The sequence below is a fragment of the Heterodontus francisci genome, chromosome 19, assembly GCF_036365525.1.
Source record: "Heterodontus francisci isolate sHetFra1 chromosome 19, sHetFra1.hap1, whole genome shotgun sequence".
NCBI classification, from domain to species: Eukaryota; Metazoa; Chordata; class Chondrichthyes; order Heterodontiformes; family Heterodontidae; genus Heterodontus; species Heterodontus francisci.
Window position 1 is genome coordinate 83,509,913 of NC_090389.1, and position 16,541 is coordinate 83,526,453.

The following is a 16,541-nucleotide window of genomic DNA, read 5'->3' on the forward strand; positions in this document are numbered from 1 at the left end:
CAGATTTGGAAGGTGCTGTCCAAGGAGTCTTGGTGCATTGCTGCAGTGCATCTGCTGCCACTGCGTCGGTGGTGGAGGGAGTGAATGTTTGTGGATGGGGTACCAATCAAGCAGGCTGCTTTGTCCTGGATAGTGTTGAGCTTCTTGAGTGTTGTTGGAGCTGTACCCATCCATTTCCCGACACCAATCCCTGTCTTTAAGGTGTTGCGATAGGCATTTCACATTCAGGACCCTATTTACCAACTCCAAATCAGCTTGCTGATCCCGTTCCAATAAGTAGCAAAAATCACTTGGATTCCACTTAGAGTCAACAGGCTGCCCTGCCCCACTGACTGCCTGAATAACATCCACTCGATTAACCCTGAAAACAGAAATGGCCCCCATGTCCTTTGAAAGATGCTTTTCAATGAGTTGTTAGGCTCTTTATTTGCATAGGCAGATGATCCTAACGCCTGTTTCTGGCCTGGGAACTGCACAGCCATTGTTTCTTCATCCTTTCCCAATATAGAGGATGGTGCACTTCCAGCTGGAAATGGACACGTGGTCCCTTACCACCATATTTGGGCTTAGTAGGCTTTTTAGCACCTGAAAATAAAATGATTGCGTTTTCTTTTCTCTTGTGCTTTCAGATGTGCAAGTGCCTGGTGGCCCCTCAGGTCTGATCTTCAGTGATGAGGGCTTTGAATCAATGCAAATTCGTTGGACTGTGGCAGTTGGGCCTGTGACAGGGTACAATGTTCAGTACACTCCCCTCAACGCCCTGGGCCTTCCAATCTCAGCTGAACTCCGAAAGGTTAGTGTCTGATGTTGAAGGGGGTAACTCCCTACCTGAGACAGAGTGATTCATGCAGGTTTACAACAGCACAAAGCACAAATGAAGCTGGACTTAAAAGTGGCTTTGTTGGATGCTCCATTCTGGGCACACCAATTATACACAGAATGTTGCTGTCCATAGAAAGGATACAGTGAAGATTCACGGGAATAATACATTACAGAAAAAGGACTTACATTTATATAGCACCTTTCACAACTTCTGGATGTCCCAGAGTGCTTTACAGCCAATTAAGTACTTTTCAAGTGTAGTCACTGTTGTAAAGTAGAGAAAGCAACAGCCAATTTCTGCACAGCAAGGTCCCACAAACAGCAATGTGATAATGACCAAATAATCTGTTTTATCGATGTTGATTTAGGGATAAATATTAACCAGCTCACCAGGGATAACTCCCTTGCTCTTCATAATAGTGGCCAGGGGATCTTTTACATCCATCTGAGAGGGCAGCCTTGGTTTAACGTCTTATCCAAAAGACAGCACTTACAATAGTGCAGCGCTCCCTCAGGACAGTGCTGGGAGTGTCAGCTTGGATGTTGTGCTGAAGTCTCTGGAGTAGGACTTGAACTCACAACCTTCTGACTTAGAGGCAAAAGTGTTTCTAATGAACCACGGCTGATATTGCTTAACCAGATCTCAAGTAATTGTAGTTTTTCTCACTGGAAATAAGGTGGCTAAAGTGGGAGATTTAACAGAGGTCTTCAACATTTTGAGAGATCAGTCATGAAGGATTGTTTATCCCACTTGATAAATCGGGAATAAGGAGCATTGACTAAGGATTAACATTGAAGAATGAAGGAGAAAGTTCAAAGAAATGTTTTCACACAGAGGGATACTAGAACATTGAATTTTTTATTTTTATTTCAAGATACAGCACTGAAACAGGCCCTTCAGCCCACCGAGTGTGTGTCAACCAACAACCACCCATTTATACTAACTTTACAGTAATCCCATATTCCCTACCACCTACCTACACAAGGGGCAATTTACAATGGCCAATTTACCTATCACTTGTAAGTTTTTGACTGTGGGAGGAAACTGGAGCACCCGGCAGAAACCCACACAGTTACAGGGAGAACTTGCAAACTCCGCTCAGGCAGTACCCAGAATTGAACCTGGGTCCTTGGAGCTGTGAGGCTGTGGTGCTAACCACTGCACCACTGTGCTACAACAAGCTATTAGGGGAGAGATTACAGAAGCTATTTTCAACTGCTGGTCACTTAAGAACATAAGAACATTCGGCCCTTCAAGCCTGCCCCACCGTTCATTCAGATCATGGCTGATCTGTCCGAGGCCTCAACTCCTCTTTCGTGCCAGCTCCTCATAGCCCTCCACTTCCCGATATTTCAAAAATCTATCCACCTCCTCTTTAAATACTTTCAGTGATCTAGCCTCCACAACTCTCTGGGGTAGAAAATTCCAGACATTCACTACCCACTGAGAGAAGAAATTCCTTTGCATCTCAGTTTTAAATGAGTGTCTCCTTATTCTGTAACTAGGTCCCCTGGTTCAAGATTTCCCCACTAGTGGAAACATCTTCTCAACATCTACCCTGTCAAGCCCCCTCAGAATATTGTACGTTTCAATAAGATCACCCCTCATTCTTCTAAACTCTAATGAATAAATGCCTAACCTGTTTAGCTGTTCTTGATAAAGTCCACCCCTTCATCCCAGGAATCAGCCGAGTGAATCTGTTTTGAACTGCCTCCAATGACAGTATACCCTTTCTTAAATACGGAGACCAAAACTGTACGCAGTACTCCAGGTGCGGCCTCACCAACACCTTGTACAGTTGTAACAAGACTTCCCTATTTTTAAACTCCAACCCCCTAGCAATAAAGGCCAAAATTCCATTTGCCTTCTTAATTACTTGCTGCACCTGCATGCTAACCTTTTGTGTTTCATGCACAAGAACACCCAGATCCCTCTGTGCTGCAGTATTTTGTAGTCTTTCTCCATCTAAATAATAATCTGCCTTTTGATTCTTCCCTCACACTTTCCTACGTTAAACTCCATCTGCCAGGTTTTTGTCCACTCACTCAACCTATCTATATCCCTTTGCAGATTCCTCATGTCATCATCACAGCATGTCCTCCCACCTATTTTTGTATTGTCAGCAAATTTGGATATATTACACTCTGTCCCCCTCCTCCAAGTCATTAATATAGATAGTAATTCTCACACGCAGGCCCTCCCACTGCTAAATTGGCAAGCTTTGCACCAATTTTACACCCGTTTTACCCCAAAGTCTCAAAAGGTCATTGAATGGTCCTGATGTGTGGCCCAAACTGATTGAGGTCAGGTTCCTCTTATTGGCAAGTGAAAACATTGTCCTGGAATACAATGGAATACCTGAATTGATATTCCTGATCTCTGTGTTAATGTAGTGGTGGAGAGTGGAACCATGGTGGGAGCAATGGGGTGAGTTGGTGCTATTGTGCTGCCTCTCGTGGGTGGCTATTAATATTTGTACTGAACCCTTTACAGTGCTTGGGAGAAATTTGTGTTGTTCCATTTTAACCAAGTCTTTAACAGGGGCCTCTCGCAAACACTTTGATGAAAGTGGTATGAGCAGATCCCAGCAGAATTCCAGCCCTGTTTTCTAACATAGCTGGTGGACAGACCCGGAACCCTGACCAACATTGGGTTTTATGGTGGGAGTGTTATACTGAGATTGGACTTGCTTTTTGCTGACCATTGTGTACTGACGTCTTGTTTTTGACCAGATTACTGTTAGCTCAGGTGAAAACTCGGCTTTTTTACAAGGACTGAAACCTGCAACTGAATATTTGGTCACGGTGATAGCTCAGTATGCAAACAGCATTGGGGAATCCACCTCAGGAAAGGGGAGGACAAGTGAGTATCATGAGTTGATTTCATTTGAAGTCTTGTTCTTCATGGTCACCCCCACCCCCTCAAAGTGGTGTGCCTGAGATCATTAGACCCAAACCAATGTATGTGGGGATGTTTGATGATCTTCCAGTGAGCTGTGGCCTCAAGATGGAACTTTGTCTAATAGTTTGGAACCCATGAATGATATTGGAGCTGAAAGGGTTAAATTATGAGGACAGGTTGTATAGACTAGGCTTGTAATCCCGTGAATATAGAAGATTAAGCAATACTCTAATTGAGGTGTTTTAAGATGATCAAAGGTTATGATAGTGTGGATAGAGAGAAACTATTTCCTATGGTGGGGGAGTCCAGAACAAAAGGGCCGAACCTTAAAATTAGAGCTAGACCATTCAGGAGTGATGACAGGAAGCACTTCTTCACACAAAGGGTAGTGGAAATCTGGAACTCTCTCCCACGAAAAGCTTTGAGCCTGGGAGTCAATTGAAAATGTTATTAGTGAGATTGATAGGTTTTTGTTAGACAAGGATATTAAGGGTACCAGAACAAGGCGGGTGGATGGAGTTAAGATACAGATCCACCATGATCTAATTGAATGGTGGAACAGGCACGAAGGGCTGAATGGCCTCCTGTTCTTTTGTTCCCGTGGTTGAGGTTGCAGACGTTTTTCACTCATGAATACAATCTGTCTGTAATAGCCACAAATCGAGAAAGGAAGGCCTGCATTTATGTTGCACCTTTCCCTACCTCAGGACATCCCAAAGCACTTTGTTCAGCCAGTTAATTACGATTGAAGTGCAGTTACAGGTGTGGTATAGAAAACGTGACAGCCAATTTGTGCACAGCAAGATCCCACAAACTGCAATGAGATAAATGACCAAATTATCTGTTTTTTTATCACCATGTTGGTTGAAGAATAAATATTGGCCAGGACACCAGGAAGAATTTCCCTGCTGTTTTTCGAAATAGTGCCGGGGATCTTTGAGGGGAGATGGGGGCCTCGGTTTAAGGTCTCACTGTAGTGTGCTACGCTGTATAAAGGCATCTAGCATTGGTTTACTTTGTATCTCTTTCAGAGACCCTGCCTGGAGTGTTGAATTTCCGAGTGGTCGCAGCTCAACACTTCAGTCTGAAGCTGGCTTGGAAAGCTCCTGCTCTTTCTCTGCAAGGATATCGGTTGACCTTCAAGCCTAGAGGTCAGGACAACCTGGTAGAACGTACAGGTCATGCACTGTGTTTCTTTTTTCCCTTTGGATTAGGGTGAGAAGAACACGGAGAAAATTTGAGAGTCCAGCAGTCAAACTGCTCAACTGATAGTGGCATTTTCTTTAAGAGCAAGTGCACAAGAAACTCCTCCATTCATTTGCAAGATGACGACAGTGATTGTGCAAAAGTGTAATGCGTGTGAGCTCACTATGGCAAAAGTGCAACGTGACTTTTCTGGCTTTTATCTGTATTCTGCTCTTGGTAGATACTGTGCTCCCATTGGGAGGTTGTGTTTGAAGGGTGCAAGGTTGAAAATTGCACCAAAATGCAGTAGCCCTTCCCCCTCTCTGAGAACGCAGGAAAATTTACCCTTTCATTTCTACTTTTCTACTTTAATCAATCTTCTCCAATTTCCTTTTGAAGGAGTTTGATTTGCACTGGTTGTAGAATTCCATGGGCACAGGGTGCCCTCTGTTATCTCGCCTAAATAACCATTCCTCGTGTAATCCTAACCAGTGACTGCTAACAGCCTATTTAACTGTGGGCACCATTGCTATTTGGGCAGCCCATAATGATATCCAGTTCTTTCACAGCTCCAGACGGGCAGTTGGATCTATGCCAATAGTAGGGAATGAGTTGGTACATGTTTCATTGTGTCTGCAACTCTGTGAACACTTACTATGGCAGAGACATGTTCTGTAACATTATATGAGAACTGCTGAGCCTTTGGCTGTTGCAAAGGATTACTGAGGTGTAATGACTCTCAAGGCTTTCTGTGTGGGGTCTCCCTGCAAATACTGGCACAATTTCAGGGAACTCTCTATAAATATTGACACATTGCCAGGACCCACCCCCCCCCCCCCCCCCGCCCCCCCCGCAAATATTGACACATTTCTGGGAACCCCCTGCAAATATTGACGCATTTCTGGGAACCCCCTGCAAATACTGATACATTTCTGGGAACACCCTGCAAATATTGACATACTTCCTGTGAATTCCCTGTAAATATTGACACACACAAGAGCATAGGAACATAGGACTTAGGAGCAGGAGTAGGCCATTCAGCCCTTCGAGCCTGCTCCGTCATTCAATAAGATCATGGCTGATCTGGTTGTGGTCTCAACTTCACCTTCCTGTCTGCCCCCCCTAACTCATGACTCCCTTGTCTATCAAAAATCAATCTAACTCACACTTGAATAAATTCAATGACCCAGCCCCCACCACTTTCTGGGGAACAGAAGTCCACAGACTAATGACTCTTTGAGAAAAAAAATTCTCCTCATCTCCGTCTTAAAAGGGAGACCTCTTATTCTTAAGCTATGCCTCCTAGTTCTAGTCTCTATAAAGTCCCCTCAGGATCTTATATGTTTTAATAAGATCACCTCTTATTCTTCTAAACTCCAATGGGTATAGGCCCAACCTGTTCAACGTTTCTTCATAAGATAACCCCTTCATCCCCGAAATTAATTGAGTGAACCTTCTCTGAACTGCTTCTAATGCAATTATATCCTGTACACAGTTATAGTCTCACCATAGTCCTGTACAGCTGAGGTAAAACTTCCCTACTTCTATATTCCATTCCCTTTGCAATCAACACCATCATTCCAGTTGCCTTCCTACTCAGTTGCTGTACCTGCATATTATCTTGTTGTGATTCATGTACCAGGACACCCAGATCCCTCTGTACCAACAAGTTCTGCAGTCTCTCTCCATTTAAATAGTATACAGCTTTTCTGTTCTATATAGGAGCAGGAGCAGACCACATTGCCCGTCGAGCCTGCTCCACCATTCATTACAATTATGGCTGATCTTAGGCTTCAACTCCACTTTCCCGCCCACTCGCCATACCCCTTGATTCCCTGAGAGACCAAAAATCTGTCTATCTCAGCCTTACATGTATTCAATGATGAAGCATCCACAACCCTCTGGGGTAGAGAATTCCAAAGATTCACAACCCTTTGAGTGAAATAATTTCTCCTCATCTCAGTCCTGAATGATCGGCCCCCTAACCTGAGACTGTGCCCCCGTGTTTTAGATTCCCCGACCAGCGGAAACAATCCCTCAGTGTCTACCCTATCCAGCCCCTTCAGAATCTTGTATGTTTCAATGAGATTGCCTCTTATTCTTCTAAACTCCAGAGAATATAGGCCGAATTTACTCAGACTCGCATCATAGGACCCCCTGCAAATATTAATACAATTTCAGAGAACCCTGTAAATATTAATACATTGCTCTGAACCCCCTATTCTAACTTCCAGAAGGCAGGGCCAGCTGTGCAAAGGGAAAGCATGCTGTCAATTCAGAAAACATGTTTATCAGCACCGAGCTAGAGGAGAAATGTGCCGTTAGGTTAAAGGATCCTCTGTACTTTGCTGTCTTCTACCTCTTGTGTCTCACTGGGATATAACTGGGAACAGTATCATCATCTGTGTTGTGCCACCTTTTATTGGATGTGCACTGTGCCAGCAGAGCAAGTCTGTACGTTCCTTTCAATGTAAGTTCAGGCCTTGTTTGACTCTAAACTCGAAGTAAAAAAGAAAGGTAATGTGTTCTTTTGAGCTGTCTGGAATGATTGCCTGGAGGGATTGCTTCTTCCAGGAGGTCGGGCTCAATTATCCAGGATGTGCGCAGACACTGGGTGTGTCCTGGGTTGATGCCTCACCAAAGGAAAGGAAAAATTAATAAAAAGGCAAAAGTTTCAGGTCCAAAGCTGGCTGCATCTGTGCCAGGCGTGTCACTGCAGGAGATAAGTGTACAGTTTTAAAAATAAGATGCACGCCCCTTTCTATTTCAAAGCTTAAAACTGCTACAGATCAATATTATTCTGCTGACATATGAAACAAAACCTCATTATAATAGACACAAGATGCTGTAGCCCTGTTTCTCCAGTGAGTGCTGGTGTATAAAGCTTTGCTTGTGGACGGAGTGTTAGGAAAAGGAAGAAGTCTCTGTTTTCAGCCTTTCTTGTTCACATTTATAGGCATTTGAGTTGTCTTGCAGTAAAGTCAGGGTTTGGTAACAGCTTACCAAAGGCCAATACTGTAACAATCGCTATTACAAAATTAAAAATACTGTGGATGCTGGAAATCAGAATTAAAACAGAAAATGCTGAAAATACTCGCTAGGTCAGGCAGTACCTGTGGAGAAAGAAGCAGAGGGCTGAATGTTTAGCCCCTGATTGGGGCGGGCACGGAGGCGGGCAAGCACGGAATTTTGCGCTGCTGGCCAGCGTGCTGGTTCCCCCCCCGCTCCACCCTGCCCCTGCACCATTTTCCTGTAGGTGGGATGGCGGGCGGCGAGCTACTCATCCCTAAGCGGCGAAGAGACCTATCAAGGCCTATTGTTGGAGGCTGAGTGGGATTTTCCAGGTGGCCTGCAGGTTCCTGCAGCCGGCAGTGCGAAGTTTAGTTGCCTGGAGGCAGCTTCCTGGTGGCAGACCATGGGGTCAGTGCTCCAGGCAGGCTTAGAGGCCCTCTGAACCTGCCTGGGTTCAGCTGCAACTGCAGGCCACCCTGTGTGGGGGGTTCCCCCCTGCAAAACCCCCCCGCCCTCTCCCCACCCCTCACCCTGCAGTGGTGGTCCTGCTGCAAAGGCCTTTTCTTATTTTAGATTTTAAAAAGTTGGAGAGAGGGCGCCTCGATCTTTGGGTTCCATGGTATCCTGTTGCAGTTTCCAAGCCGGAGGATCTCCTATTGGCCCTGTAGCTTCGAACATCCACTTAATGTCTTTAATTGGAGGGCAAGCTCACCCTCCGGCCACTAATTGGCCAATTTGGGGAAAATCACTGAGTGACTGCTCCTCACACAATGATCCCCATTTGAGCCTGATGGCAGGGTCCTAAAGGCCGCGGGGAAAATCCTGCCCACAGTTGGCGTTCCAGGTCTGTGACCTTTCATCAGAACTGTTCTGCTGAAGAAAGGTCACAGACCTGAAACGTTAACTCTGCTTCTGTCTCCACAGGTGCTGCCTGACCGGCTGACCATGACAACCGCGTTGTTTTGCTAATATCAGAAGTAGATGTGCAAATCTGCAGTTTTATAAAAAATATATAACTCTTTTCATTTGCTTTGCCAAGGCGGATGTCAAATTAGCAAGATTGTAAAGAGTCAAGGAGGTGAGGTAGTGATATAGAGAGGCCTAACTTGGGTTTTGAAGTCTTTAAAGTAAAGAAAATGCTTATATTTCTGTTGTGTCTTTCACAACCTTAGGATACCCCAAAGCACTTTACAGCCAATGAAGTGTAGTCTCTGTTTGATGTAGGAATATAGTAAATGATGGATCACCCTTTGACCTTTTGCCTTTAACCCATGAGTTCCTCAAAGGTCCCCCCACCCGCTCTACACCTCCTCATTATTTCTTTCCCTCTCCACTCATCAAACAACTCTGTCCATTCTTTTCCTGATCTTTTCACGCCATCAGCTTCCTTCAGATAACAAGCCCTTGCTGCACAGGCCCTCCCTTGTTCTGGCAGCTCACCAACGGAAATGTTTCATCTTGATCTCTCGCCTCCCATTCATTCAGATGATTGTGTTTTCCTTTTCATTCTTCAAACACATTGTTCCTTCATGACGGTGCAAGTGCAGCCAGCACCTTTTACCTTTGAAGACTCTGCTTTTGAAGAAAGAAAGAGCCCTCATTTATATCGCACTGTTCACAACCTCAGCCAATGAAGTACTTTTGAAGTGCAGTTAGTGTTATAGTTGTGTCTCACGGGGTAGAACTTTTGCCTCTGCATCAGGAGTTTGTGGGTTCAAGTCCTACTCCAGAGACTTGAGCACAAAAGTCTAGGCTGACACTGCAGTGCTGAGGGAGTGCAGCACTGTCAGAGGTGCTATCCTGATAACTTGCAATCCTATCTTCTGTCCCTAGGGGAGCTTGCTTTGCGCAAATTGGCTGCCACATTTCCTACACTACAACAGTGACTACACATCAGAAATAGTTCATTGACTGTAAAGCACTTTGGAACATCCTGAGACCATAAAAGGTGCTATAGAAATGCAAGTTTTTCTTTCTTGTAAGGATACGTGACAGTCAAATTTTGCACTAGCAAGATCCCACAAACCCCGAGATAAATGACCAGATCATCTGTTTTTTTCTTGCTGTTAAGGAATAATTGTTATTTAGGTCACTGGGGGAGAACTTCCCTCTTGAAATAGTGCCATGGAATCATTTACATTCATCTTAGAAGGCAGACAGGGCCTCGGTTTAGTGTCTCAGTTCTCTGACATTCTTGGCCTGACTCTCTCCTCTGATCTCAAATGGACTCCCTAATTGTTAAAGTTGTCTTCCAAGAAACTTTTATTTGTGTCAAACTCTTGTTTACTGTCAATAATTGCAGACATGCTATGAAGTCCAAGGTTGAAAACTGCTCCATATGAGGGAAGACTTATTCTAACACTTTGTTGCACTCCTAAACAGGAGAGAAGAGTAAAAACACATATTGCATAATAGGTGTTCCTGCTTGCATCTCTGTCCTTGAATGGCTTTGTCACTCTTGCTATCTTTCTTCACTTTATTGATTATAACACAGTCGTAGCTTCCCTTAACTTTGCTCTCTAGCTCTGTAGGGAGTAACTCTTGGTGGGGTATGGGCTTGAAAGGGCATTGTCCAACATGACACTATTCAGGAACCATAGCCAGTCAGCTGTTGATGAAGGAGGATGCAACTGAACCTCACTCTATCCTCACCCAGCCTTGCTAGGTGGACAGTGTCAGCTGTTGCTCAGTTGGTAGCATTTTCACCTCTGAATCTAATTCAGGGCTTGAGTGCAAAAGTCCAGGCTGATACTCCAGTGCAGTACTAAGGGAGTGCTACACTGTCGGAGTTGCTCTCTTAACTCTCTGCAACTGAGTGGGCTGCAGATGTAAGGGCTCCTGCCCTTCCTCTAGGCTCGATCTATCAGGTCGAGAGGGAGATGTAGATGCAAGGGAAGACACAGAATTGTTATAGTGCAGAAAGAGGCCATTTGGCCCATTGTGTCTGCACCAGCTCTCTGAATGAGCAACTCACTCAGTGTCATTCCTCCACCTTCTCCCCGTAACCCTGCACATTCCTCCTTTTCAGATAACAATCTGATTCCCTTTTGAATGTTTCAATTGAACCTGCCTCCACCACACTCTCAGGGCATTCCAGACCTGAACTACTCGCTGCTTGAAAAAGTTTTTCCTCATGTCACTTTTGCTTCTCTTACCAATTACTTTAAACCTGTGCCCCCTTGTTCCCGATCCCAACAAAAACCTGCCCAGGCCCTGCGGCCAAAAAAAAACCAAGTGGAGTGCAGCAGATGATCACATCTGACCTCACCAAACTTCTGAGGCTGTATTCCCATCATCTCTGTCACGCATTGAAAGATGCCAGTCATTCACAGGTGGAATACTATTTGGAGCCACTGGTTAGTGAACACTTGGTGTAGCTCAAGGCTCGTTCTGTTATCCAATTACCTGCTCAGTTATGGTCAGTGCATCTTTTCAAATCATCGCCAGTTCCAGTGGAAAGATTGTTATTTTCTGCTTTTCCAAAAAAAGTAAATTTTTCTTGAGGTGTTCAATGGTGGCTCAACATACATTGAAGCGAAGGAAGGAAGGACATTTCATTTATACAGCAGCCAGAGTTACTTTTGAAGAGCAGTGACCGGTTATGGAGGTGACAGAAGCAATGGGAAATGGGAAGATTAATGGGTTTCAGTAGAGACCATCCATGATCTCACTGAAAGGTGGAGCAAGCTCAAGGGGCTGTTCCTATGAGACACAGTTCCTTTGAACTCAGGGATGCCTCAGTTTCTCACCAGTGTGCTTTCAGCTTTCTTCAAGCTCAGACTTAGTAATTCCTGAAAGTCAGTGTTGTCGCCCTTCGCTTTTGAACAGAAAATGCTTCATCAAAGCACAATTGGATAGCTCTTTCAAAGAGCTGGCACAGGGACAATGGGCCGATTGGCCTCCTTCTCTGTTGCATGATTTCAAACAAAATTACTTTGATGTTCATTTGATTCATTTTTTACAAGTCCGCCCTAACATACGAACTAGGAGCAGAAGTAGGCCATTCGGCCCCTCTAGCCTGCTCCACCATTCAATAAGATCATGGCTGATCTGTTTGTGTTTCGAATTCCACACTCCCATCTACCCCGATAACCTTCGATTCCCTTACCCAGCAAGAATCTATCTACCTCCGCCTTAAAAATATTCAATGACCCCCGCCTCCACCACCTTCTGAGGCAGAGAGTTCCAAAGTAGCACAACCCTCTGAGAGAAAACATTTATCTTAATCTCTGTCCTAAAAGAGTGACCCTAATTTTAAAACGGTGCCCCCTAGTTCTCGACTCACCCACAAGAGGAAACATCCTCTCCGCATCCACTTTGTGGTGACCGTTAAGGATCTTACAAACTTCAATCAAGTCTCCGCTCACTCTTCTAAACTCCAGTGAAAACAAGCCCAGTCTGTTCAACCTTTCCTCATAAGACAACCCGCTCACACCAGGTATCAATCTAATAAATCTCCTCTGACGCCAAGGCTCCCTCTTTGGGGGTTTACAGGTGCATGTACTTGACATGGGATGAAAGTGTTTGTCTGTGGAACTAGATCACAGATTTGATGTGACTTTCCTGTGGTTTGCTAAAAGCTGTAATTTTGTGGGAGAGTTGCAATAGCTTTTCCTAATTTCAGGAAAGAGACATTCTGCAAACATTAATTCACACTTTGAGGCAGAATTAACGGCTTTATTGCGGGTGGAGTATTGGAAAACATAAGGAGACAGAAATTGGACTCGTTAGTGACTGTTTCTTAGATGTCCATCATGGCATCCATGGGAACACACTGAACAAAGAACAGTACAGCACAGGAACAGGCCATTCGGCCGTCCAAGCCTGCGCCGATCTTGATGCCTGCCTAAACTTAAACCTTCTGCACTTCCGGGGACCGAATCCCTCTATTCCCTTCCTATTCATGTATTTGTCAAGATGCCTCTTAAACATCTCTATGGTACCTGCTTCCACCACCTCCCCCGGCAGCAAGTTCCAGGCACTCACCACCCTCTGTGTAAAGAACTTGCCTCGCACATCCCCTCTAAACTTTGCCCCTCGCACCTTAAACCTATGTCCCCTAGTAACTGACTGTTCCACCCTGGGAAAAAGCTTCTGACTATCCACTTTGTCCATGCCGCTCATAACTTTGTAAACCTCTATCATGTCGCCCCTCCACCTCCGCCGTTCCAGTGAAAACAATCCGAGTTTATCCAACCTCTCCTCATAGCTAATGTACTCCAGACCAGGCAACATCCTGGTAAACCTCTTCTGTAGCCTCTCCAAAGCCTCCACGTCCTTCTGGTAGTGTGGCGACCAGAATTGCATGCAATATTCTAAGTGTGGCCTAACTAAAGTTCTGTACAGCTGCAGCATGACTTGCCAATTTTTATACACAATGCCCCGACCGATGAAGGCAAGCATGCCATATGCCTTCTTGACTACCTTATCCACCTGCGTTGCCACTTTCAGTGACCTGTGGACCTGTACGCCCAGATCTCTCTGCCTGTCAATACTCTTAAGGTTTCTGCCATTTACTGTATACTTTCCACCTGCATTAGACCTTCCAAAATGCATTACCTCGCATTTGTCTGGATTAAACACCATCTGCCATTTCTCCGCCCAAGTCTCCAACCGATCTATATCCTGCTGTATCCTCTGACAATCCTCATCACTATCCGCAACTCCACCAACCTTTGTGTTGTCCGCAAATTTGCTAATCAGACCATCTACATTTTCCTCCAAATCATTTATATAGACTACAAACAGCAAAGGTTCCAGCAATGATCCCTGCGGAACACCACTAGTCACATCCATCCATTCAGAAAAGCACCCTTCCACTGCTACCCCCTGTCTTCTATGACAGAGCCAGTTCTGTATCCATCTTGCCAGCTCACCTCTGATCCCATGTGACTTCACCTTTTGTACAAGTCTGCCATGAGGGACCTTGTCAAAGGCTTTACTGAAGTCCATATAGATAACATCCACCGCCCTTCCCTCATCAATCATCTTCGTCACTTCCTCAAAAAGCTCTATCAAATTAGTGAGACTCGACCTCCCCTTCACAAAACCATGCTGCCTCTTGCCAATAAGTTCGTTTGTTTCCAAATGGGAGTAAATCCTGTCCTGAAGAGTCCTCTCTAATAATTTCCCTACCACTGATGTAAGGCTCACCGGCCTATAATTTCCTGGATTATCCTTGCTACCCTTCTTAAACAAAGGAACATCATTGGCTATTCTCCAGTCCTCTGGGACCTCACCTGTAGCCAATGAGGATGCAAAGATTTCTGTCAAGGCCCCAGCAATTTCTTCCCTTGCCTCCCTCAGTATTCTCGGGTAGATCCCATCAGGCCCTGGGGACTTATCTACCTTAATGCTTTGCAAGACACCCAACACCTCCTTTTCGATAATGAGATGACTGAGACTATCTACACTCCCTTCCCTAGGCTCATCATCCACCGAGTCCTTCTCTTTGGTGAATACTGATGCAAAGTACTCATTTAGCACCTCGCCCATTTCCTCTGGCTCCACACATAGATTCCCTTCTCTGTCCTTGAGTGGGCCAACCCTTTCCCTGGTTACCCTCTTGCTCTTTATATATGTATAAAAAGCCTTGGGATTTTCCTTAATCCTGTTTGCCAATGACTTTTCATGACCCCTTTTAGCCCTCCTAACTCCTTGCTTAAGTTCCTTCCTTGTTGGGTGAATCGCACTGGACACCATATTGGTGAGGGCATTAGCATGTGCTCACAGTGAACGCCCTCCAGAAGTATGCAGAACAAGCAGATCATGGCGTTATTCATTGTGAAGCACTGACTTGGCACCAGCACTGCCACTTTGGAGTGCACTTTCCAGCCTATGCCCACCTCGGACAGCTGAACACCTTTCTTCTGGCCTGTTATGTTTTTACAAGTGTTTGATGCTTTCTATTGTTTCAAGTTACAAAAGTTTACAGGGAGTGGGGTGGTCGCTGCTGGAAAGACGTTCTGCTGACTTCAAGGCTTCTGCACAGACCAGATGCTTCCAGACATGGGTGCACTAGTAGGCATTCCCATTGGAATACAGCATGACTTGGAAAATGAACAGAGGCCACGCAGAGCAGGACAAGCTGCTAGAAGAGGGAGGAGGGGAAGGGGGCCGTCTCTGCCCTAGGTGTTCAGGGAACAATTCTCCAACCTGAACCTCAGCGATGAGCAATGTTTGAGATGTCTGCAGTTCAATAAGGACGACCTCACTGAAATCTGCCACCTGCTGCAGCCACAACTGCAGTCATAGTGCAGGGTGAGGATGGCATTGCCAGTGACTGTGAAGATGAACTTCTATGTGGCTGGCTCCTTCCAGGCTGGAGCTAGAGATATATGCAACATTTTGCAGTGTGCTATCCACATTTGTGTAAGGGAAGTCACTGAGGCTCTCCATGAGAGTTAATTGCATTTCATTCTCTCTTGCCAGAGATAAGGGCCTGAATTTTACCGATCGAGCAGAAGGCCTGATGTCAGGCGGAAATGCAGGTCGGCGGCACGCATGGATGGGCGGTGGGACTTTCTACGGGATTTTACCAGCAAGAGCTAATTAAGGGCATGTGCAGGAGGGGGTGGGGGGGGGGAGCCAAGCAGCCAGTTAACGGTGGTGAGCAGGTCCTTGTACTGGCAGCTCACACGCAGCCACCATTTTTAAAGGCACATATGTGCAGCAGGCTGAAGACAAAGGCAAGAAGGAAGGGGTCAAGAGCAAAGAAAGTAGCAGAGCAATGGCATCAGAAGGACTGTATCTGTGCAGGGACCACCTCAGTCATTAGCCAGTGGACAGCAAGGTTGGCATTGGCTGCATACAGCAATCATTCCATTGAGCAGGGAGCAGAATGTTGGCGTGCTATCAACATTACATTGAATGGGCTCAGGTAAATGGTGCTTCGCGATCCCTGGGCCTGTTTTCTGTGATTATCCAGTTTAGTCTGCAAGGAGACTCTGTTGTCAGTATTTCCTGTTCACATTTAAAGGCATTTCTGTTGTCTTGTGGTAAAGGCAAGGTTGCAGTGCAAAGCGGATAATAGTACACTCCTAGCCGTTACCATATCAACTGCATCATTTTGGTAATATCAAGTGTAGATGTGCAAATCTGCTGTTGTTTAAAGACAATGGCCGGGATTTAACCATAGGCGGATGGGAGCCGGCCACCGACTGAAATGTCGGCGGTGAACCCGCTTCCGCCTCGCCTGGGGATCCAACCTGTATGTTGTGGGTCCCGGGCTTCAATTGTTCTGAGACGGGACTTGCACTGCTTGAGATAGGAAGTCCCGCCTAATGGAGCTGCCGGCCAGTCAGCGGGCTGGCAGCTCCTAGACTCAGCAGTGTCACCGGGAGCGGTGGCCACTGCTGGGACGACAGTCCAGCGAGAAGTAAAGATGCCGGGGAGCCTGGAAGGCAGGTAAGTTTTGGTTGCCTTGCCGGGGGTAATCGGTTGGGCCCCAGGAAGGCAAGGGTGGTTGGACGGGAGGGCGTGTTGGATGTTGGGAGTGGTTGGGGTAGCGGTGGTGGCACAGGGTGCCCGATCATGAGGGCCCACCCTGGGGCCTCAGAGAGACGCTTGCTTTTGTCAGGCAGTTTCTCTTGGGTCTAGGACGCCTGCTTGCCGCGCGTAA

At 45.8% G+C, this 16,541-nt stretch overlaps 1 protein-coding gene across 1 annotated transcript in view; it reads left to right on the top strand.

Moving 5' to 3' along the window:
• Positions 1-16,541, top strand: part of LOC137380421 (collagen alpha-1(VII) chain-like) — a 177,709-nt gene that overhangs the window by 70,400 nt on the left and 90,768 nt on the right. The window contains exons 7-9 of the mRNA XM_068052349.1: positions 630-793; positions 3,556-3,685; positions 4,756-4,875. Of these exons, the coding sequence (XP_067908450.1) occupies positions 630-793; positions 3,556-3,685; positions 4,756-4,875 (414 nt within the window). The remainder of the gene's footprint in view (positions 1-629; positions 794-3,555; positions 3,686-4,755; positions 4,876-16,541) is intronic.